Below are 25,812 nucleotides of genomic sequence, written 5' to 3'. Positions count from 1 at the left end.
TTTCCACTGGGATACTCAACTCTTTCCTCACAAGTTTGCCCCTCTAACCCAGGGTCACTCCAGACTTCACTATTGTGCTCATTCTGGAAGTTCCATTTTACAGCATAGCACAGCCAACATGTGTTAATAAACAAAAAACAGGTTTATATATTCTCGTAAAATGGCACCAAAACAATTGGTATTTGAAATATAGCAGTAAAGATGAACCAGCCAAACCTTACATGCAGGGACATCACCATGGCAGAGATCAAATAAAGAAAATCAAACTCACAGGCTAAATTTTGCAGGTTAGTTGTAAACAACTGCAGAAATCCTCTACTGTTAAGCTGAGAAGAAAAAATCCCAGGATCAGGTTTGTTCTTTCCATCATGAGTTTTGCATCTACAACTCAGAACATCTAAGAATCACAACTCGTATGAACACTTTTGTTTCCACTTGTCATTGCACATTTGTATTTCTGTAAGGAAAGTAAAATTGGCAATTCAGCATGACTTGCTCACTGGATTAAAATATTCTATAACTTTTCTTGTAGGAGGAGCGTTTACTTGATGAAATTGCCCGCCCCCATACCTGGGGAGGCACACGAAGGAAATATGTGGAGCCTGTTCATCAAGTTGACCCAATGCATATCTATCACGTACCACCACCAGCACCTCCTCCACCACCTCCGCTACCACCACCACCTGAACCGCTACGCATCATACAGCATACCGTTAGTAACTTCTCAATACTTCAGAAATGTTTCACCTTTGACCTGTGAACATGCTTTCCGAATTGTGTTTTCATTCTTCTGATCTTAACTGTAGATGCCACAACAGCCTGCAACTATAATCCAGCAGCTACCACAACAGCAACCCCTTATCACACAAATCCCTCCTCCACAGCCTTTACAACCAATCAGATCGGGCAGTATTAAGGAAGGTAAGTTGCCTGTATGGTGATACCTTCACCTGTATTAGGCATTTTTTTACTTCTGTGTTTCATAACTCTCATTTGCTGATTTTAAAAGGCTTTTATGTAGCCACTTAGATTTGCCTTTTCTTGGTAGCATTTGTTTCATATAGTTTTTACATAAATGTAAGCTTTTGATGTTGTTATATTTCAAATGTGCCCAAAACTATCAGTTTGATACTCTCATAAATGTCATTCTGAAATGGTCAGTGATCAGATGAAGAACTGAGTCTGGCTATATTGTTTTAACTACATCAACCTCATTTATGACCTTCAGTTTTGGTTTTGACCAAAAAGCAAATAAATGTTTTACATTTCCCCATTCTATGTGTGGCACTTAAAAACCAGCATTTAGCGAGTGTGAGAAAAAAATAAACTAATGCAGTTAACTGCATTAGAAGGTTGTGTGTGTGTGTGTGTGTGTGTGTGTGTGTGGGTGTGTGTATGCGTGTGTGTGTTTATATTTGTGTGTGTTTGTGTGTGTGTGAGAGAGAGAGAGAAAGTTAGTGAATGTGTGTGTTAGAGAGAGTGTGTGTGTGTGTGTGTGTGTGTGTGTGTGTGTGTGTGTGTGTGTGTGTGTGTGTGTGTGTGTGTGTGTGTGTGTGTGTGAGTGTTGCGAGTGTGTGTGTTTGTGTGTGTGTGTGTGTGTGTGTGTGTGTGTGTGTGTGTGTGTGTGTGTGTGTGTGTGTGTGTGTGTGTGTGTGTGGATGAGCGTTGCGAGTATGTGTGTGTGTATGTGACGAGAGAGAGAGAGTGTATGCATGTGAACTTCTTTGTTCAAGAATGCTGGACAATAGTCCATAGATTTACTAGAAAAGCAAACAAATTTTAACTGACACAGCAAAAGTATGAGTTAAAATCAAGGACATTCTACAAAATCACAGAAGGGTGATAAGCATTTTAGGGGAGGAGCTGCACTGCTTTGCACTCTATGTTATTTTCTTCCATTTATTTGATTACCATTAGACATGTGTGGTGTAGACTGTCAAGAAAGTGGCTGTACTTGCTGGGTACATGTGTGTCTAGGTGCTTGTGCTTGTGTGTACGTGTGTGAGCATGTGTTTGTGCATGTACGTATGTGTGCTTGTGAGAGGGAGAGAGAGAGTGTCTGCTCTCTGCATATATGTGACTGACTGTCTACCTCTGTGTTTCTTAGTCTGTCTATGTGCATATATATTAAACTAATTGTGTGTGTGTGTGTGTGTGTGTGTGTGTGTGTGTGTGTGTGTGTGTGTGTCCGCGCGCACGTTCGTGCGCGTGTGTATCTGCACATTAAATGCATAAATTATATATATATTGTGCTGCAGTGAGGAAATTGGTTAATTTCATGTTCCTCACTGAACAGCGATCTCTGTTCACAATGCTGAACTCAGATAATCGACCTACACTACCCATTCGCTCTAGTATAGTCAATCTTTTCTGGTTTGGCATTCTGCCCATGGAAAAGTGCCTTTTGACCACATGCCAGTTGAGCACAGGCATTTTGCCAATTCAATAGTAAACCATATATATTTACATATATATATATATATATATATATATATATATATATATATACACACATGTATATATGTGTATGTATATATATATATATATATATATATATATATATATATATATATATATATATATATATACACACACAATATATATATATATATATATATATGTATAGATACGGAGATAGATATAGAGATATATATATATATATATATATATATATATATATATATATATATATATATGTATGTACACACACACACACACACATATATATATATATATATATATATATATATATATATATGAAAAAGTCAAAAAGGGAAAACTGGTGCAGGAATAATATACGCATATGAATTACTAAAATAGACTGTTGTCATAACTTCTTATGTAAGAGCCGTGTCAAAGATCACTTTGCAGTCTTACTAAAAATAAGAAAAGAGGATTCAAGTTGGTGTCGCTCGTTTAAACCATGGTTTATTAAGTTAAAACAAGTTTTGCTCTTGTCAGAGCTTCATCAGATCCAAGCTATATATATATTTTTGATGTAAAATATGTCCTCCATCTGCAATTACATATCCTAAGCGGCTATGAAAAATAGGTGGAGGACTTATTTTTACATCAAAAACAGAAAAGAAATGTACATATTACTAATAAAACAAATGCAAACTTAATTTAACAGATGGCCAGTTTTCTCAATGTAATGATGCTTGTCATTATAGCGGAAATAATGGACCTTCCATGGGTGGAGAGGTCCTCCACCAAAGCAGTCTGTTATTTCCCCAAAGACTCCCTTCTATCTTGCATTATTGTTTGCTTAATTAATTTTCTCTAGTTTGGAATTTGTGTTTATTTTATTTATTTTTTTATTCAACATTTGTTGACTGGGAATATCTGACTAGGACAGAGCCTATTTTCAATGGAGGCCCAGGGAGAAATGCTACAGATGCATGTCTTTGGAATGTGGGAGGAAACCAGAGTACCCAGAGGAAACCCACTCGAACACAGGTAGGACATGCAGACTACACACAGAAAGCACCCCAGCTGAGAATCGAACCAGAGAACCTCTTGTTGTGAGTCAAGAATGTTAACCACTGCACCACTGTGCCACCCCATTATACTTGATGCACTTAGTGGGCCTCATCAAGTGAAGTTTTGTTGGCAGTATTATACAGAAATCTTCTAAACTAATAGCAAGAATTAAGAACATTTAGAATTCAGACCTTATTTTTTAATTTGAGTAAATCCTGAAGACTCATTCTAATTCTTAGGTAAAATGACAATACTTTGTCAATCTTTATTCAGTAATTTGAACTCATCATCATTTTTAGGGGATTCTCTAGTATCCACAGTGGCATAACATTTAGAAGGGCATTTTATCTGTCTTCATTCTCAAGTTACCAGCACAAAGACCTGCCTTTTTCACACATCATTACAGTTCCTTCTTTTGCTTCCTGCATGATATCCTAGGTATTTGTAGCTACAATGAGATTCTTGTGGCTCAGGATGCAACCGAGGGACACAGAACAACAACAGAAATGTAACTCGTGGTTTGGTCCATACTACAGAGTATGTTGCTAGGGGACTGTCCCCCTGTCTTTCTTTGGCTTTAAATAACTTGGAAAGTCTTGGCTAGATGTCTGTTGCTAGGTTTCCCCATGAGCTTAACATATGGACTAAGAAGAAATTTGTCTGGTATGCTACAGTGGTGGAAAATATAAAGTTATTTTATCTGTCTTTCCAGTTTTTAAAATTCTGCTCTCTTGGCATATCATTACTTGTTCAATCCTTGGTGCTGCTAGCCTTAACTCTCTGGCATTTGCAGCAAAAAGTTAAATGTTACATGGGGATATTTGTGGCTCACTTGATCAGCAAGGGACAAAAGACTGCCACAAGTATATTTCTGATTGTTTTAGCTGATCAGTGGTGTCTGTTGCTTCCACCTACATCATGTCTTTGGAATGTGGGAGGAAACCAGACCACCCACAAAAAACATGCAAATACAAGAACATGCAGACTCCACATAGAAGGCACCCCAGCCAGCAACTGAACCAGTGAACTTCTTACGGTGAGGTGACAGCACTACGTGCTGCACTGCTGTTTGAGCAGACACCATGTTGCGTTTTATGCCATTATTTAGTTTAAGCATCATATTTTGATTATTTATTTTGAGGTTCTTCTTGTTCCAAATTATAGGGGTAACAGAAACTTTACTCCAGGGATCACTGCAGTGGCTCTGCTGGACAGAGGCGCAGGAAACTAATGGCTCTGCTGGTCAGAGGCACAGGGAATTAATCCAAGGGGGTGGCGAAAGCCAACACACTCTGGCTAGGCTTATAAATGCCCTTGGGCAGATAGCCTAGTACTTACCTATGAACCTACGAACAGTTTTGCACACTATGAATGTTTTCAGCAGTTACTGTACCCACAAATGAATCATTGTTGTGGCTTTGTTTCATCTCATGCATTATTTTCATTTGTACAGCATTCGTCATATTTTATGCACTGTAGCAAAATGACTTACTTTGTTACACACTGTAACAAATTACTTATTTTTTATTGCTTTTGCAAAACTGACCTAGTGTAGGACATTTTATTTTCATAATTCTTATGTATCTTGTTACTACTTAGTAAAGACATAGGGCCGGACTAGAGTAAGACTCCATGCAGCCAACATGTCTGCCGAGCGATCCAGGAACAGCCGACAGGGGCGTGCAAGAGAGCTCCTAAAACGACTCTTACACGGACAGGGTTAGGATATGCAAATTACCTCATTTGCTGCTGAAAGCTATGCAAATGAGGTAAATTTGCGATCCAGGAAACACTAACCTGTCCGAGTAAGAGTAGTGTTATTTGCAGAAATTTACTCAGTTGTCAACTGAGTACCGTTCTGCAAATAGCAAAACGGAGCCGTGACAGCTTCAAATAAAGGATGCATTCAGTTGAGGAAGCATGCCAATGGCCAAATATATGGCCATTGGCATTTTTTTCCGTTGCAAAATAAAAGAAATAATATTATTTTTTTTAGCGCAGTGCCGCGCAAACGTGCTGCGTTCTAAGAACCAGAAAACCAAAAAATAAAAGCCACAAATAGGGATTTTATTCAAAATATTAATTTGCCATGCAAGGGAATGGCAGGCTGAAGACAACATGGCTACTGAGTAGAGGTTGCTAAGGGGGGAAGCTCAGTCCGAGAGATGTAACTAAGCATTAGTAGGCAATCCTATGCAAATGAGGATAAGGATAGTGAATCCCAATATTTCCTGCTATGTGAACCATGTCCCTAGAGTGTAAGAGTAGGAAAAGGGGAGTAACAGAGTAGGACATGGGTGACATCATGAGGGGGTATGTATGAAAAATACTGTAAGCTTATTGGAGCAGAGTGGCATGTGGTTGCTGTGAGTTACTCAGGACTAAAAGAGGTGTGTCTACAGTTGTCTAAACTGAAATCAAGAAACTGAAGGTGTACGCCGTGGCTATCAGTAAAGTTTCTTGCAAAGCTGCTTACACTGTATGCATGCATGTAAACCCGTCTAAGCCTGTGTGCGCAGGTGTGGGCCCATGTAAGCCTGTGTAAGGCCGTCTAAGCTAGTACACACGAATGTGCACCCGCCTAAGCCTGTGTACGCGCGTGTGAGCATGTTTACTCGGCACTGTCCCCTGTGGAAACAGAAATGGGAAAGGGAAGGAAAGGAAGTAATAGGAAGTTAACCAAGGAGAACTAGCAGAGCTGCCAGGTGAAATCAATCAGAATCAGCCAATTACACAGGCAGTACACTAGCCCAGCCCAGCCCAGCACCTAAAACTCTGCAAACAACATTACCCCATGTTTTTCTCAGAAACACTGCAACACTGCGGTCAACAAAGAGAAGTGAAAACTTAAAAAGCTTAAACTGAGACATAAAAATGTTAGGGACTGCCATTGCTGTTACAAGGCAACATGTGCAAGATGCTGAGGGTGGTGCCATTGCGAATGCTGCTGAGCAACCCACAGTGAGGAGATGGAGAAGAGTGTACAGACCCAGGGTAACCTACCAGGGGCTTCATGAGCTGGAGATAGTGGAGCGCTATAGAGTGGACAGAGAGCTCCTGCAGCAAATTGTTGAGCTGTGCAGTCCACTCCTCACACACAGAACCAACAGAGGGGAACCCATCCCAGTGGAAACCAAGGTATGTGTTGGCCTAAGAATACTAGCAACAGGTACCTTCCAGAGACCAACTGGTGATATGATGGGGATTTCACAGGCATCAGCATCAAGGGTACTGCACGAGTTCCTGAATGCCATATCAGCACATGTCAGTGATCATGTATATTTCCCCAATTCCTGTAGGGTATTGGCCAGCAATATGTGTCTCTTCCAGCAAATAGCGGAATACCCTGAGGTAGTGGGTGCAATTGACTGCACACATATACACATCATAGCACCAGCTGATGAGCAGGGTAGGGCCTACATCAACCGCAAGGGCTTCCACTCCATCAACTGCCAGGTCATGTACGATGCCCAGGGCATAATACTGAATGTGTGTGCTGGCTGCCCTGGAAGCTACCACGATTCCCATATCTGGCATCTGTCACAGCTGTACCAGACATTTGCAAATGGGGACATCCCTGATGGTCACCTAGTGGGGGATGCTGGATACACACTGGAGCCGTGGCTGATGACACCCATCAGAAATGCACACACACCTGAACAAGAACTCCATAATGAGGCACACGCACAAACATGAAATGTAATCGAGCATGTGTTTGGGATGCTCAAGTCACGGTTCCGGTGCCTGGACACATCTGGTGGAGCCTTGCAGTACTCACCAACTACATGTACCCAAATTGTTATAGTATATGCCATACTACACAATATGATCCTGCGAAAACAGCTGCAGCAGGAACAGCATGGGGCAGGGCCAAACAGCCCCCCACCATTGCCAAGGCCTACACAGGCACAGCATGACTCAGGGGAGGAAGAACCTGAGCCTGCCCCAGTAGGCAGAAGGAGGCGTGCCCAGTATGCCTTGTCCTTGGCAAAGAGGCAATGCATAGCACATACACTGGCACAGTAGGAACCCTGGAAATGATACCTCTCACTGACTCGCACATAAAATAAAAGGGATGCCTAACTTGACACTACCTGTTTCCAAACATGTATAGGGAGTGTAGTATGTGCATCCAACATGGGCAGCCCTGCAGCACCACCTGAGGCATGACTGCCATGTTTTAAGCAATATAAAGCAGTGCTAAGCAGCTTTTACCAATATCTAGTATATGTAAACAAAATTGCTTATGCAATGTTGGCCAAGGTTGGCCAAAGTCAGTTAAACATGCTCATATCTGCTTTACTGTACCTTAAGCAGTCTGGTCCGGCCAGCATGAAAATAAAAAGCAGTGACAGGGCTTGAACCCAGAATACTGAGCACTATAGTCACAGTACTGAACCACTAAGCCATGATTGCATTATAGTGGTACAGACACAGCAGGACAGTTGTACACTAATGCAAACACAAAGCAATGCTGTATCATGCCCCTAATGAGGCAAATGGGTAACCTCACCCACATGCCTATGCAGACAGAGAACATCAGGCCAGGCGTTGTGATGTGGGCTGTGTAGGCTATGAAGTCGCAAGCTAATATATGTTGCAATGGACGCTAGGACATGTAGTACACTAGTATGCCTCAAGCCAGTACGATAGGCAACAGTACAGACTGTAATGGTGTCCTGTACATAGCAGTGCAGGCACAGCAAATGTGTATAAGTGTCAGGTGAAACCCACATCCTATGTACACCTACAGTAACAATCCGGTGTACCCACAGTTAGAAATGTACAAAGAATAGCTGTCCTCCCTGTATGTAGAAATGTTGATAGGTCTATGCAAAGTGCATCATGGAAGCCCTGCAGGCACAGCATGATCCCTGTTGATCTATGACACAAAGGTGAGCCCTGCTGTAAAAATACACCTTGATTTACCATACACATATGGTATAAATGTGTATACTATGCGTACTCACACACTCCAACAAATGTAGTGGATTTCATTCTGCATCATACTGAAAGGTCATACTGGGCATGCTCACACACTTAAACAAACGAAGCAAATGTCAGGCAGGAAGATACTGAAAGGTCATACTGGGCATGCTCACACACTTAGGCTAAATATGGATGTGATGATAAGGGATCTATGGACAAATGTGTATAGTCATCTCTACTTCCAGAAACACATTCACAAAGTGGTCTGAAAATCCTGCTATGTGTACATACAAACTGCCAAGGTCTGTGCATGTAGGTCAAAGGAGGTTGCCACTACTCAGCAGTCATCAGACCTGTCAGAGACTACCACAACACACTTGTGAGGAATCTGACTAGGCACGTTAAGCAACTAGAAAGAACAATGAAGAACCTTAACAAGAGGATCACTGGCCTCAAACAGTTGCCCCATGCAACAAGAATGAATGTAACCCAAGCTGTACTCAGTTGCATACTGTCTACGCAGGAGATCTCTGCCCAACAGACAGGTCCATGTCATGGTTGCACTCAGATCTGTTCTGACTTACAGCGCAATGGCACTAAATGTACAGAGCCAACTGATATTGGCAACATCCTGGCAGATAGGATCAGTGTTAACTTTACCCCCCTCTCACCCATGAAAGAGCACATGTCTATAATGGAAGACTACACTACAGGAATCCTCCCAGATGACCTTAGTGACCACTCTCTAACATATATTATCAGACATAAAAGTAATTGTACTATTCCTACATTAGTCAGATCATCTCTCAGCAAAAAAAATGTTGACCCTAAATTGTTTCAAACTGAACTTAAGCAATGCAATTGGTCACCTCTTAGGTCTCTCCCTATTAATGAAGCAGTTAATTACTTTAATACCACCTTCCTGGCAATCCTAGAACATCATGCTCCAACACGATCCATTAGAATGAAAACTAAAACAGCCCCATGGCTCTCAAAAAATACTAGGAAGCTAATCCTTAGTAGAAATAAAACCTGGGCAAAATGGCGTAACACAAAAAACCCAACTGACCACCAATCTTTTAGACAGCAAAGAAATATGACAAAAAAGCTATTCTACAAGATAAAAAGAACTTTTATACTCAACTGCATCAATCATCCCCTCACCTATCACAAAAATTCTGGTCTTCTATCAATGCACTAATATCCCCTGGAAAAGTAGCAATACCTAATCCTTCAGGTTCTAACCCTGATTGCCCAAGGCAAACAGCTAATACCTTCAATACTTTCTTTACTTCTGCTATACTTAATCTAGCTAATCAACAAAACCCTGATACCTCCAAACTACCCACTCCTACCTCGACCCCCCCCTTTCCACCTCAAACCTATACCCACTTCATATATCTCTGCCCTGTTACAGAAATTAAAACCTTCCACCCCCTCAGCTGATAAACTACCAGCTGAATACCTGCAAATTGAAGCAAAAGCCATTGCCTACCCCATCTCCATACTGATTAATAGAACCATAGAAGAAGGCACTATTCCATCGCTCTGGAAAATCTCACACATCATTCCTCTTTTCAAAGGTGGAAACTCTATTGAGTTTTCCAACTTCCGCCCCATAGCTTTACTATCTCCACTTGCAAAAATTATGGAGAAATTCCTACACAAACAATTACTTACCCATCTACTTTGTCACAATCTTCTAGCTGACTGCCAGCATGGTTTTAGGCCATTCCATAGTACTACCACAGCCTTACTATCCTTTACTGACTGTATCAATAATAACTGCAACAAAAATATCCTTTCCTCAGCATTCTTCGTAGACCTGTCCAAAGCCTTTGACATGGTCAATCATCAACTTCTAATCCACCGATTGAAGTCCCTCTCTCTTGACTACCTAGCTATAAACTGGTTCACATCCTATCTGGAAAACCGAAAACAAGCTGTTCTTTGGAATAACCAACTTTCTGACCTCCTCCCCACCTCTATAGGTGTCCCTCAAGGCTCTATCTTAGGTCTACTACTGTTTTCCATTTTCATAAATGACCTTCACCTAGCTACCCCAGATACAACTTGCATTCAATATGCAGACGACACTACCATCATTTGCTCTGGTTCCAACCAAACTGAACTTCATTTCCTCACACAAAAAGCCTTCACCACTATAGAGCAATGGTTCTCTAACCACTGTCTCCTCCTTAACCCAAATAAAACTAAACTTCTGCTTTTTGCACCCTCCCACTTATCTCCCTCCTTTAATTTCTCACTTACATCTAATAATGGTACGCTAATCTCTCCTGATCACAGCACCAAACTCTTAGGAATTACAATTGATAACCAACTAAAATTTGACTCTCACATAAACTCCACCGTAAAATCCACTAACAAAAAACTAGGATCTCTCTATAGAATCAAATCTTTTCTGACTCCTGAAGCCAGAACCACTATAGCTAGAACTCACTTAATCTCTACCTTATTATATGCCTCCCCCATATACACTAATCTTTCTAAGTATAATCTTAACAAACTAGCTACAGCATTTAACCACATTGCCAGATTTGCTACAAACTCTCCATACAGGACTCATCACTGTCTCAATCTCAAAGAACTAGGCTGGCTGGAATTACCTCACCTGATACAATTCTACCAACTTACAATGGCCCATAAAGCCCTATACCACCCTGACAACACTCCAATGCTCTCCTCCCTCATTAAATCATACAATAATCTGGGGAAACTGCGCTCCTCTAACAGAATGCTGATTCATACTTCCTTTTCAAATAACATAGCTGGAGACACTATATTTTCTAATTCTGTTGGCAAAATATGGAATCTACTACCACAAGACCTTACTACCATAACATCACTCCCACTATTCAAAACTAACTTAAAACTATTTCTCACTAACCACTGGCTATGCTCCTGCAATAACCCTGACTAAACAGCTTATTTGACTCTTTAAGCTAACCTTCTCTTCTTAATTTCCTAACTCTGTCTCTCCAGAGTATTTACTCACCATGTCTGAGTGCACTAGGCATTTTTTTTTCCTTTTCTTACATACTCACTAAGGTTTTCACTTTTTCTGATCTCGTAAATGACTACCCATCTGCTTTCTCTAACTTTACTTTTTTACCCCTCTTCAATGACATTTGTTATTTTTTGTATGATTATAGTGTGTTTTTTATTATTATTCTTCAGTGTGAGCTTTTAATATTATTATTACTACTTAGATGAATAGTTTTTAGTAGTATGTTAGCGGAGCTTTTCTCCTCGGGCCTCCACTGAAAATGGACATGTATCCAGCTGGACTAGCCCAGTCAACAAATGTAAAATAAAAATAAAATAAAATAAAAGACTGCAAAGTTGCTGTCATCACGGCTGCACAGGTAGAAAACACTCTGCAAAGCCAGTATCACAGCAGCCATGGGACTAGATAACTTCCCAGGCTGTGTAGTATCTACTTCCCTGAAGTAAACATTAACATGGAAGTTATGTGGCTACTGAAGTTTCCAGAGGACTGCAAACTAGGAGCCATCATTGTAAACACTAAAGATGTGGACATCCTACAAAAGGGCCTCACTGAGACAGATGGCTGTTGTCCAAGCCATGGGCTGTAGCTCAATGCCAAAAGGTGCATTATCATCACCTTTGTTAAAATCTCTGTAGCCAAGAACTACAATATAGGTGGTAGTATAACTCACACTTTATGTGTGTGTGACAAGAGACCCTGGGTCACGGGTGGACAGTGGATACAACTGTGATAAGCACATTCCCACAGTAGTCAGGAAACCCTCTTATGTGGCACACCTCATCACAAAATGTGTCTCATGCAGAATAAAAGAGGACATTGTTCCCCTCTACTCACCACTCACTAGAACTATAAAAGAGTACAACACCACTGTTGCTATGTGCCTCACAAGACAACTACAACAACTGGAAAGCCAGCAGCAATACCTATCACAAAATGCTCCATCCGTACTCCCTTGCATATCGCCTACACAGAGGTGTTCACTGCGTAACATCCAAAGCTATGTCAAACATGCAGCTGTTGGATATGATCCATGTAAAACACTCACAATCACCCTGACCTTTGGACACAAGACCACGAGTGAAATACAAAAGGAAGTGGTGTAACCATTTACCTTATGGATATCCACACCTCCAGGTTACTGCCACAGCATGAGGCCTTGGAGACCATGCAAGTGCAACTAACATTGGGCAAAGCTGCCCATCAGATTGTAGCCTGCTACAGATCATGTACCTTGTCTCAGGAACCTCACTCAGTATTCTGGAGAACAGCGGCAAATATAAAGGTCCTATCAAACACCATTATATGAGGAGATTACAACTACCAAAACAATGAGTGGATGAATTACTCGTATACAACATCCTTTGCCCAATGTGTCCTAGAGTTAAGAAACTCTAACACCCTGGAACAGCTGGTCAGCATGCCCACTAGAGGTATCAACATACTGGACATGATCATCACCATCATGGGGTACCAGTGTTCCACAACAGAGATAAACCCCTCGCTGGTAATATCACATCATTAAGTAATCACACTGGACATCCACATCCCGCCCCACACCCAGTCAATGAAACCACTGTGAAGACATTTGCAAAAGCAAACTGCACACTTCCCAAGACCAAAGTGGAAAGTTCCAAAGCCCTCTTGCTATAGGATAATGGTATACAATCTGCCAAATCATTTACAAGTGCATCCTATGAGCATCTACAGGGATGCATGGATCGAAACATCACAAATAAAACCAAGATGCACCCCTCCAAAAATAAGAAAACAATCTGGTGGTCATTGCCCATAAATAAGCTAGACAACAGAAGGAGGAAATTAACACCTGACAGAGCCAACTTCACTAAAGGAAAGGCATCACTGATCATTATTAGGATGAAACAATGATCGCTCATAAAATAATCCAAGCACAGTTTCTAAAGACAAATTGCCAAGGAATGTAAGAATAACAACCACAAAGCCTTCTGTAGCTATATCGGACATGTAGGTGACAACTTCCAAATATGCTGTCAGCTACTGAAAAAAGTAATGACATACACCAAACCAACTTTCATTGCCCACACCCAGGGGGACAAGTGCAGTGTAAACTCCCCCCAACACCCCCAAAAGGGCCTGTGTCTATCACAGAAGGATGCAGAGACACAGATGTCACGGACATGCAGGTAAAGACAGCCCTCACCAAAGCTAAGAACATAGCATCAATGTGACTGTAAGTTGTCCCAGGCTGCGTCTTACACTAGGCCCACAAGGAACTACACCCTCACCTATATTCACTGTCCAGACTCAAGCATATCACAGGCTATGTACCCAAAGAATGGCATACACTAACAGTCATCCAGCTCCACAAAGGGTGTGCCAAAACAGAACCTGGAAACCATTGCCCAACATGTGTACTCAGCCTGGTCTACAGAGCTATTGAACAAATCATCATGGAACCCATACACTGAGACATTGGAGATCTCCAGACACTGGACTCTACACAACTTCGCCTTGTTAAAGGCATAGCCTGGCTCCCAAACCTAGTTGACGTATTTAAAACCATTACCATGAACATAGATGGAGGTGAAAGTAGTCCACACAGCCCACATGGACCTCACTAAGGGCTTACCACACCATTCCCCACTCCGTCATTATGGACAAGTGTACCAGCTTGAACATGAACAGCTATGTCACAGGATGGGTGGCCAAGTGGCTCACAGATCAAACACACATGTTCATAGTTGCGGGTGCCATGTCAAACTCTAAGCCAGTCACAAATGGCATCACACAGGTCTTGGTCCTGGGACCCCACCTGTTCAGTCGATACTGCTCAGAGGTACAGGCAAGCACGGCAGGTGTAAGGCTGAACAGATTTGCAGATGACTGGAAACTGTGGTCCATAATTGACTGTACAGCTGACACAGACATCCTCCAGAAGTGTCTTACAGAGACAGATACCAGGTGTCAAAACAATGCCCTCAAGCTGAATTGCAAAGAATGCATAGTCATCCCCTGTGGGTAATACAAAGTGCACACAACGTACCACATAGGTGGTAATCCAGCATGTACGGAGAAAGTAATTATGTCCCTGGGGACACAGGTAGATAGTAAACTTACCTTTGATGATCACATGGCCAAAGTGTTTAGACATTCCTTCAATGTAGGCCATCTAATGTCACCTAATGTAACACACTTCGTATAGTCTGATGATTTCACCATCCTACAAATATACCTGTGGAAAAGAAAACTCACAGTAATATGTATAGCGTGTCATGTTAATGTGTACTTCTCTAGTATCATGAAGTAGTTAGGTAGGGGTTTGAATCCTGCACTGGGCAACTGTGTGTGTTCCCCGTGGGAAGGAGCATCCTTTTAGGAGAGTAGTGAAACACCTCAAAAGTGGTAATCTAACCTTTGTCAACTCTGATGATGTCAGCATCCTACAAATATACCTGTGGAAAATTAAACTCCCAGTAATTTGTATAGCACGTTGTGTTAATGCGTACTCCTCTAGTATTATGAAGTAATTAGGTAGGGGTTTGAATCCTGCACTGGGCACCAGTGAGTGTGTGTTCCCCTTGGGAAGGAACAACCTTTTAGGAGAGTAGTGAAACACCTCAAAAGTGGTAATGTAACCTTTGTCAAGTCTGATGATTTTTATTTATTTATCATTTGTTGACCGGGAAAGTCCGACTAGGTTCCACAGAGCCTGTTTTCAGTGGAGGCCCAGGGAGAAAATGCTCCAGATGCATGATGTCACCATCCTACAAATATACCTGTGGAAAATAATACTTCCAGTAATCCGTATAGCATGTTGTGTTAAGGTGTACTTCTCTAGTATCATGAAGTAATTAAGTAGGGGTTTGAATCCTGCACTTGGTAACTGTGTGTATGTGTGTGTTCCCCTTGGGAAAAAACAACCTTTTAGGAGAGTAGTGAAACACCTCAAAAGTGGTAATCTAACATTTGGCAAGTCTGATGATGTCACCATCCTACAAATATACCTGTGGAAAAGAGAACTGACAGTAATGTGCATAGCACGTCGTGTTAATGTGTATTTCTCTAGTATCATGAAGCAGTTAGGTAGGGGTATGAATCCTGCACTTGGTGAGTGTGTGTGCTGTATGTGTGTGACACTGTTGGTCAATGTGTTGTGGGTTTTGCTTTTACCACTGTATGACAAATCAGTATGCATTGCACATGCGAGCTAGCTGTGTGTCATATACATATCTGTACATGTTACCTCAATGATTGCATGTGTGGGAACCCTGCTTTCTCCAAGAACACAGCTGTCATCCTTGCCAGACTGTGCTGCTGCTTCCCAGACCTTAGGTCACATCTGTATGCTTGTGACAAGGCCAGCCACTGCAGTGATCCCTGGCCTAGGTCATCTGTGTCACACAAAGTCTTTACGATTCCTACTGGAATGTGAGAGTGAGGGTTTATGGCCGAGGTATATGTCAGACCTGTTCAAATGCAGCAAAGTCTGTCCATGATGACTATTCATAGGTGTAGAACAAACTGTGGATATGCATGCAGACCCCTTATTGCTTATGTGATCCACCAAGGGATTCCAAAATACCTTTGGAAATGTGATTAACAAAGGAGAGATGACATAACACTTGGTTGTATGTACACATCGGTACCTGTTCATCATGCTGGTGGCTACTACCTACGTGGTACTGTGGGGATAATATGTTCCTTAAAGGGGGATGACTATGCTTAGTTTGGCTTATAGCTTTACAGCATGGGTTTGACAACAGACATCTGTTGGTATGATACCATTGTGGAGTATGTGTGTGTCATCTGGAGAAATCATTATAGGCCACAGTATGCATTACCAGACATGGACGGACATATCCCTACTGTGATTGCATGTAGCTAAGAGAGCTATATGGCAAACAGGAGTGGTCTCAGTAATGGGTGCAGGTGAATACCAGTGGTTACTGGCATTGTATAGTACCCGAAGGATCCAAATGTTGCTGTGTATCCTACATCTGTGTGTCCGTTGTCAAGACATCATCTAACGATTGGTTATGGTCAGGCTGTTGAAGTGATGTATACCACGGGAATGCAAAACAATGACAGCTAGTAACAGTATCACCCACAGCACAGTGTCAAACCATGCCATACACACATGTGTAGTCAGGTTCCAGAATGTGTGTAGTACAATGCATACTGGCCACCAATAGAAACTATGGAGTGTTACTGTGTAATACAGAGCATGTCACCCTGGCCATGTTTCCACTATGCACGTATATGTAGACAGTGCACCTCCACCATGTTCACAACTGTACACCTGCAAATCTGTGCTACACACATCCCACACATACTGTCCACTCTCTAACACATGCTGCCAATACTGCACACATCAGCCAAGTGGCACGTGGATGGACAATACACAATTGGAACCAACACTGGTGTAAACAACACTACAATGACAATCATACCTTTAATGTATCATGCCTGCTCAGCTACACCTTCAAGCATATCATTAAACTCTATAGCTGACAACATGCTAACATTGCTACACTGCTATATAGACACCCTGTGCATCAGCACCATGGTAGCCTGTTCCTGCATCAATGTTACAGATGACAGGAGGTGGCACAGGTTTTATCATATGCACAGGGTGTGTTGTTGGTTCGCCAGAGGCCTACAATGAGCCATCCAATTGACATGTATGTGTGTGTGTGTGTGTGTGTGTGTGTGTGTGTGTGTGTGTGTGTGTGTGTGTGTGTGTGTGTGTGAGGGGCAAGAATACTGGAATGGGCCAATGTTGTTGTAATGTGTGTGGGTATGTGTTAGCCCTAGGTGTCTGGAGTATGTGTATGTGTCTGCATGCACACAGTACCACCATGTGGCTGCCATATACAGCTATTTGTGGGACAGCCACAGAATGTAACTGCGAGGCTTTACAGATCACCATCTCTGGTCATGGATACGGTACCTGTGCCTGGCAGGGGGTGCTACTGACACTATCAGGCACTAAGCCAGACTGGGTACTATCCCCAGAGGTGGATGGATATACACTGGACACAGATCCCTGCTGGGACTGTCCCGAGCCAAATGCACGTGGTCTTCCAGGACATTCTATGGACAGCCCACCCCCAACATTGCTGGGGATGGTACTGGCACTACAGGAGTGGCTGTGGCTTGAGGGATGTCCGCGATGACTGCCAGCTGCTGATGTTGCTGGCATACATCCACATCGATGTCTCAACTGTCCCACACTGTCCTGACACATGGACATGACATTGCGGAGAATATCTAATGTCTCTCCCCAACGTCTATCAGTGACCTCGGTGTAATGTCAGATGGCACCTGCTAGGTCACGGATACTGTCAATGACAGCGGTGTTATGGGCCCTCTGTGCCCTTAGTCCCTGTCTGGTGTACCGTTCCATATGTGCCTGTGCCTCCATGACAGCCTGGAACATGCATGACGTTGTCAGACCTGTGTTACATCTGCCAGTGGCATGATGAGCAGCAATGCTCCTACGAGAACCCCTGGACATCTGCCTATGTGATACCCTTCCAGACATCTGAGTATGGCTGCTGTGTTGGGATGCATGTGCCATGGATACCACACTGTCCTGGCCAATGCCAACAGTACGCTGTCCCTCAGCTATGGGCATTGGTGATGGATGTATTGGCAGTATGACTGTATGCATGGATGGGGTGGACAGCTGTGTACTGTCGATTGGTGGCCCAACGACAGACCCTGGCAAACACGCCTGTGCCTCGACACACCTATCTTCATTACCACTATATGGCTCAGTGACATCAGTTTTCCTGCTGCAGTGAACCAGCCATAACACAGCACCTGAGGGAGGGAGACAGGAAACACACTTTTACGACCTGTACATGATGTCAGCACACATGAACACATGAACACATGCACACATGCACACATGAACACATGAACGCATGCACACATGAACACATGCAGACATGCACACATGCACACATATACACTCCTCACTACAGCAGATACCCACACACACCACCACCAATTCAAAATATACTTAATAGTGGTTGAAGGTGGGTTACAGTATCACAAGGCAAACAGTCATATCACACATGTCAGCATGCAGAAAGTTTGTTGCTCAAGACCATGCAGTGCGAGTGTAGACATCCCGTGTTAATAACAGTATACATGGCTTTGATGCATGTGTGTTGTTGTTCAGTGATTGGCCTCACAGCCACTCATTACATGGGTTTGTAAGGTGCCCAATAGGGAGCATTGACTAACATGAATGTGTTATGTGTTGAAGAGTGTCGCACAGTCCAATGATAGGCCTCTACCCCTCAGGTATATTATGTGTGCTGTGTGGATGACATGTGGGATACTGAAGTGTGACCTTACAGCGGGTGTCTGGATACGCTATGTGTAACATGTTAAGGTGTACTGCGTATGACAAAGTTGTGTATGTTATGTACATGTGCATCAACTATGCCTATCCAATGTCCAGTACGGTGTTGCCACAATTGTGTGTGCTGCTCTGTGTATTGCATGTGATTGAGGCAGCTACTGTCATTACTGAGATGTACATAGTCTCACAGCAAACATGCACAGCAAGCATTATGCGTAGGTGTGTAACATGTACATGGCCTACACCTCACCTATGACATGCACATTTCATTAGCAATATTAAAATTATAACACACTCACCAGCATCAACTGCCTTGTTGTCACACCAGAGGGACCTACAAGAATATGAGACAGTTTGTCAGTGGCCACAACTGTGCCATTGCTACTGTGAGTTTGCTAAACTACAGTAGTACAACAGTCGACAGTCACATGCGTACAGATTATATTCCAAATATTAGTATTTCACAACATTATGCAGCACAACTGCTAAACACACAGTACACATGTCACATATGCATAATCTACCAATACAGGTAACAGTAGTCTACAGATAGGTCATGTTACCTGCATGCTCCATGTCAACATGCTGGGTGGCTCCGGCCTCCATGATGACACATGTAAGTTGCTGTTCCTGTGGTTGGTCAGAAGCCACCATGCTTAGGAGCAGCTCCTCCACTCTGGTGATGGGGGATGAATGGCAACCCCACCACCTGTGGCAAGCTGTTGTCGACGGATATCAGACGCACACCGCCGGACATGTCTAATTAAATCACTGCAGTGATGGCGTACCTGCTCATATGTCCGGTTATGCATGCCTATGTCATTTACCTGACGAACGATATCTTGCCAAAGTGCAGTCCGCTCATGCTGGTCCTGGCTGGTTCTAGAGAACAGCAGGGTGTAGTGCTGCACCAGGCTGTTGTGTATTTCGGCTTCCTCTGCAGCTGTATAACACGGGTTTCTTTGGTGGGACATACCCCTGGAAGACAATAAAACAAGATGTGTGAGCAAGTCATGTGGCACACTTAACATCCTATAGTACAGATATCAATTACCTGCCATATTTCGCATCCGATTGGTTGTCAGAGGATACACATGTTCAAGTGCCTGCCACGCTCTATATATCAAACCATGTTCTGCACAGCAGCAAAGAGAAGCCAGTATGTAAGACTATACACCAGTACATGGCACACTGTATGTGACACAATGCACCACCTAGCCACAGGGGGTATATATCAAGCTAATACATAAAGAAATATGTCATCCATTGCAATGAATGTAAAGTACAGTTACAGTATTACCAGTATACCACAGTAGTCTTTGATGCCAAACCCCTGCCTAACATATGTGCACAGTTGTTAATATAGGTGACATACTGCTGTACTAGACTATACATGTTGCTAGATACACACGTATACCCTGTAACACAGATATGACTAAGAGCATGGTACAGGCATAATTACACACACATCAGACATACATACAACACACAAATGTATGCCAACCCAGATGAGCTTTACCTGTGTACCATACAGTACCGTGTGTCACTACTTACAAAACCTTATGCATGAGGTATGTAATCTGTGAGGACTACAGGGAACACAGAAAACAGTGTTTCCAAGCAATGTGAACATACACCGTACTGTACTGTTTAGGCCTACAGCTTCAGGTAGTACTACAGTTCATATGGGAGTTGGCTTCACCAGCAGTACCACTCACTAAGCATACATGTATTGCTTTAGCCTACAATGGGACACCACAGTCGACAACAAGGGACTACGTCAGACCATATGCCATACTGCTTTTTCTGCCTAGCAATAGCATACACATCTTTTGCTGGGATCACAGCTAGGACACAAACTACCATGACAGAAACAATTTCACACTAAGCTATCACACCTTTACAGACCTTGCACACATTCACCAACACATTCACCATAACACTCAGTCAACCTCACATAGCAATTATTTCACTAAGTACATGTGTGTGTGCATCGTGTCATGGGTAGGTAATACGCTATTAGCCCTAGGGCCTACAGCAGCCTAGCCATACGCTACCCTGGCCTTTGACACACATGTAATTTAATTTCACTTGCCCTTGCCAACCAGAGCCACAGAGGTGATTTCCGGGGTGTATTTCCTATCTCCCAAACAATCATCAGGAGTATTTATGACAACTGCTAATGAGGAGCTTTGTTTGCTATTGATAGGTGGTTTGTTCCAGAGTATGGCATGTCTCTGAGTTAGGACTCTATGCCTCCAGCATGTGCTGTTTAGTAAGCTGACAAGGTTTAGGGCCCTAGAGCATGTATCTGGGAGGGATTGTAATATGTTTATGTGGAGGATGTCCAACAGCTATGGGTGTGACATAGCTCTGTATGTTAGGCAGAGGTCACCTCTGGGTAGGCGGTATGCAACACAGTGTAGCTGTGGTTTTGTGAGTCGGTCTGTATAGGGCATCTGTTTGAGGCCGGTATTACTCTTTGTGAGGTATGTCTGTGGCCTTTCCAGTTGCTGTAGTTGTCATGTGAGGTACATACCACATGGGGCATTGTACTCTCTAATGGATTTTAAGTGTGATGAGTAGAGTGGAACACTGACCTATATTTCCCTAGATGACACACCTTTTGTGATGATGTGTATCATGTAGACAGAGTACATGACTAGTGTGGCACTGTGATTATCAAAGGGGAGGCTACTGTCCACCTGTGTCCCATGTTCCCTTATCACGCCTTCGGTGTTAGGTAGACTACCAGCTATGTGGTAGTTAATGGGTACAGTGTTCTGGCAAGAAGGGATGGCACTGCAGTGTCAACAATGAGCTTCAGTCCATACCTTGGTCGCCAGGCACCTGTCACAGTAAGTATGCCCCATGTCTCTCTCCCTCTCTCTATATATATATATATATATATATATATATATATATATATATATATATATATATATATATATATATATATATATATATATATATGTACATACACACATACATATAAACATCCATTGCTGTACATATAGATGTACATATAGGCACATATACAGTCCACTATTCATGGTGGGAATATCAATTATGCGACAGTTGTGAGATATACAGTTATGTAACAATATTGCACAGTGTTGTGCAGACTGCATTGAAGGTGTCCTCAGCCCATGTAGCTTTAGCAGGCCTCACTGGCTGCAACACTGCAAAACTGGCAGAGCATACCCACAGCGTTTAACCACCATATGTCATATACCAGCACTGCATGCTGTTTTCTTTGCCACACACTACAACCTACATAGAAATATGCACATAACAACCTTCAGCAACGTATATATATATATATATATATATATATATATATATATATATATATATATATACATACACCCTTCATAAACAGTTACAGTATGTCCCTTGCCCTCTGCATATGTACAGATACATATAGATACGTACTGCTGCCACATATGGATGATTCACAGTATGTAGAGTACTCTTCAAAAACATCAACTACATGCCAGCAAATACATATGTGTTGCATACCTTTCCTTTGTATTTCTCTGTTCCGTCTGTTTTTAAAGGAAATAATTTTTTGTTTTTAATTTTTTTTCTTTTTTGGTTTGTGTTTTCTCTGTCTGTTGCTGTTGCTCTTTCTTTTTCTGTGTCTCTCTGTTTCTGTCTCTTTGTCTGTGTCTGTGTCTCTGCTTCTGTCTCTCTCTCACTCTCTCTCTCTCACTGCAATGAGATTATTGCATGTGTGGACAGCAAGTACAGCCTGCTTTTCTAGGTATCTGCACATGTGCATGTGATGGCCTCTGCACCAATTGGTGCCCACCATTTACTAATTGCATGCAGCCTGCTGTGTGGTAATTGCAGTACTCACTGTCATAGCAGCCCACTGCTATAAAATGCTAAGTTAGGTAGGCATAGCCCTTTCAGCTTTCCAAAGTGGGGCCCATGCTTGTTTGTTGTGGACACCATTGTGCCAGCCAGAAGGGTGGTATACTTCTTATAGCTGAAGCTAAGTTGTAGTCAGTGATTTGCATGTTGTACTCAAACCTGAATGTTGCTGCTTCTAGTGCACACTTGTCAGTGTAGAATTTTACTCACCCCTCCAAATCCTTACACAGGATACATGGGAGTATGTACTTACTTTTCTAATTAGACAATTAACTGCCATACAAAAGTAGTTATTGCAATGTATTCTTCTGGCACATGAGCTGTTTGTGAACTACTATAATGTAAATATTAATTAACTCACTTCTGAACAGTTTGTTGTTTATTTGTGTTGACATTAGCACAGGCTGCTCAAGACACCTGGACAAATTTCAGTACTGAGTATGCCTACCTACATCCTTGGTAGAGCCTGAATACACAGGTATATTGTTCTTTTGGGTAGGGGTGCAGAAGTACAGAGAACATTATATATTATTGTGTGATGTTTATCTTGCTGAACATACAGGGTTGCTGTGTACCTGTTAGTCTAACAAGGCAAGTAGTCTGTCTGCGTAGCTCCCACTTGTGGACATATCCACATGGTAGCCAGAGGTTAGCCTATTATTCTTTGTCTGTGCATCACACTGGTCTTTTCTGCACTGGAACAATGGCATTGTCACAGTTGGTTGCTACCAGTACATGGCTACATCCTTTGATATTTCTGTGTTGTACTCCTACATAAGGGTAATCTTGTGGGACTCATTCCAAAGCTATTTGCAGAGTGTGTAACAGCAGAAAAGCTGAAATGCCTGTGTATTTATGCCTCTGCCAGGCCTCTGATACACTCAGGTATATATTTGAACAGCCTCAGGGAAAGGTACATATAAGTGACGTACACCTGTAATATATTACATTAAGTTGAGACTGTGAGAGAATCAGAGCATATGTATTAATACACCTTTTCTGACGTGCATTCAGTGTGTGCTCTTACTTATTGACATTATTCATTAAGTGTAATTCCCCACTTTTCGGCCTAACGTCAGTACTTTTCAGAGGGATTCTGAGGGACACAGCTAACATTTGTTTACGAATCAAGGACATCCCTGAAAAGCAGTCACAGTTGGGAAGTATGGCCTCTGCCTATTCAAATATGCCAGTGTTTGTCCTGCTCTGATACTGTGTGGGGTTTGTAAAGTGCTACTGTAACTTTATTTCCTGCTAGAATGGCTGGTTCTCTTTTCACAGTCATGTCATGCAATTCCACAACAACTGCTGGTAAAGATCCATAGAACAAGATTTGTGTTATGACATTCCTATTTTCCCTTTACATTCACTCATTGTAATGCATGATATATTTATTACAGCACCAATTTGTTGTATATGTACTGTGGCTTAGTGGTACTTCATGCAGTGTAGTGTGTCCAGGGTTCGAGACTGACAGAGATGTTTTATTTTGCTGCTCAGCAGAACAAGGGCCCTGACATGCAGAGTGACTAAGGCACTTTTAAGCAGTTGTATGTGGGTTTGCGTGGGTTTGCACAATGCTTAGCAATGCTTAGCTAAAGGCACACATGCACAAACTCGCTCAAACCCGCTAACTACTGCTTAAAAGTGCTTACTCCCGCTAACCCCTGCACTAATTTCTTAGAAAGAAATGAAAATGGGGAGATAGGAAAGTGGTGAAAAAGGGGGCACAAAGAGGGAAAGACAGTAGGGAAACCAGCTCAGGATGTGCAGGACGGGTGTAGGGAAGGTACATAGCTGCCCATTTCTTTACCAGTAACAGCCGTGCATATGTTTGAAATTTGGAGAGAGATTTGAAACCTTCCACCCTTGAGAGTGGGGTGAGGACAACAAAGTATGTTGTACTGCCAATTATAATTATCAGTTTACATGTCCAGCGGACATGTGTGCGAAATGGGCAGGTATGTATGGGGAGTAATTTTTTGTGGTAACAGATTGCCCTTTTTTTTTTTCAGGTGAGAGTGGAATGTGAGGTAGAGGAAGTAGGTATATTTGGGGAGGTAGGTTTGGGAGGTAAACAGACAAGACAAACAAGACGCATACAGGGGTGGAATATAACACATGGGGTGGGTGAGCACAATTAACGGGGACGGATGTTTGGAAATCGCAAGCCCATGAGCCCACAGATGGTAAAGTACAGTTTTGTACCTACCATAAATGTAGATGTCCGAACAGGATAGCATCTGCAGTCATAACAAATGGGTTGTCCTGTCATCAGGCAGCCCTTCGGTCGGCCGGATTCCAAAGTCTGGGTCTGGCCTCGGCTGGTGTCGCACTTCACCCGACGTCATCTCTCCTGGTCTTCGGGTATAAAGGCATCAGCCGGCGCCATTTTCCTCAGTGTTTCTTGCCCCAGATGCCAGTTGCCCTCTTGGAAAACTAAATTTTGGATAAATGCCAATGTTTCCAAAAAAAAATAGGCAAACACAAAAAATAAGCATGTATGTACATATATACAAACAAATACACCATAAGAGATCCCCCCCTAGCTAGCTATTAGGAGGGTAAATACCCTAGGAGTACCACAGAGGGGAAGGAGGGTGGGTAATCCTGACTGCAGATGCTATCCTGTTCGGACATCTACATTTATGGTAGGTACAAAACTGTACTATGTCCTTCAAGGATGCATCTGCAGTCATAACAAATGGGTAGAATACCATAGCCAAACTAGGGAGGACGTAGAAGAATTATGGTGTAGTTAGGATCCCTTGCAAGACAGCAGTGGCAAACCCTGCTCGGGATCTAGAATATAGAGGTAAGTTGTAATGCTTGGCAAATGTATGCACGGAGGTCCAAGTAGCCGCCTCAATAATGTCCTTGGTAGCCACTCCTAAGAAAGCTGTGGTAGTGGCTGTAGCCCTTGTAGAGTGAGGTCTTATGTTCTGTGGAATTTGCTTTCCATGGTAGGAGTAACAGAATCTTATGCAATTTCCTATCCATTTAGAGATTGTCTGTTTGGAAATTGCTTTTCCTTCCCTTCCTGTTGCATAGGCTACTAAAAGCTGGTCAGTTTTTCTGTTACCTTTGGTTCTGTCCAGGTAGTAGCGTAACTGTCTATGTACATCCAAGGTATGCA

General features: G+C 42.5%; 1 protein-coding gene across 2 annotated transcripts in view; it reads left to right on the top strand.

Annotated features, from left to right (window-relative positions):
• The window catches only part of CCHR2.PART0H21orf58 (chromosome chr2.part0 C21orf58 homolog), a 198,829-nt gene that overhangs the window by 81,759 nt on the left and 91,258 nt on the right, over positions 1–25,812 (top strand). For both annotated transcript variants that reach the window (XM_044060559.1, XM_044060558.1), the window contains exons 4-5: positions 533–712; positions 807–921. In XM_044060559.1, coding sequence (XP_043916494.1) covers positions 533–712; positions 807–921 — 295 coding nt within the window. The remainder of the gene's footprint in view (positions 1–532; positions 713–806; positions 922–25,812) is intronic.

The sequence above is a fragment of the Protopterus annectens genome, chromosome 2.part0, assembly GCF_019279795.1.
Source record: "Protopterus annectens isolate FY-2018-M chromosome 2.part0, PAN1.0, whole genome shotgun sequence".
Taxonomy (NCBI): Eukaryota; Metazoa; Chordata; order Ceratodontiformes; family Protopteridae; genus Protopterus; species Protopterus annectens.
The sequence above is the reverse complement of the archived record's forward strand: the minus strand, read 5'-3'. Positions and strand labels throughout refer to the sequence as shown.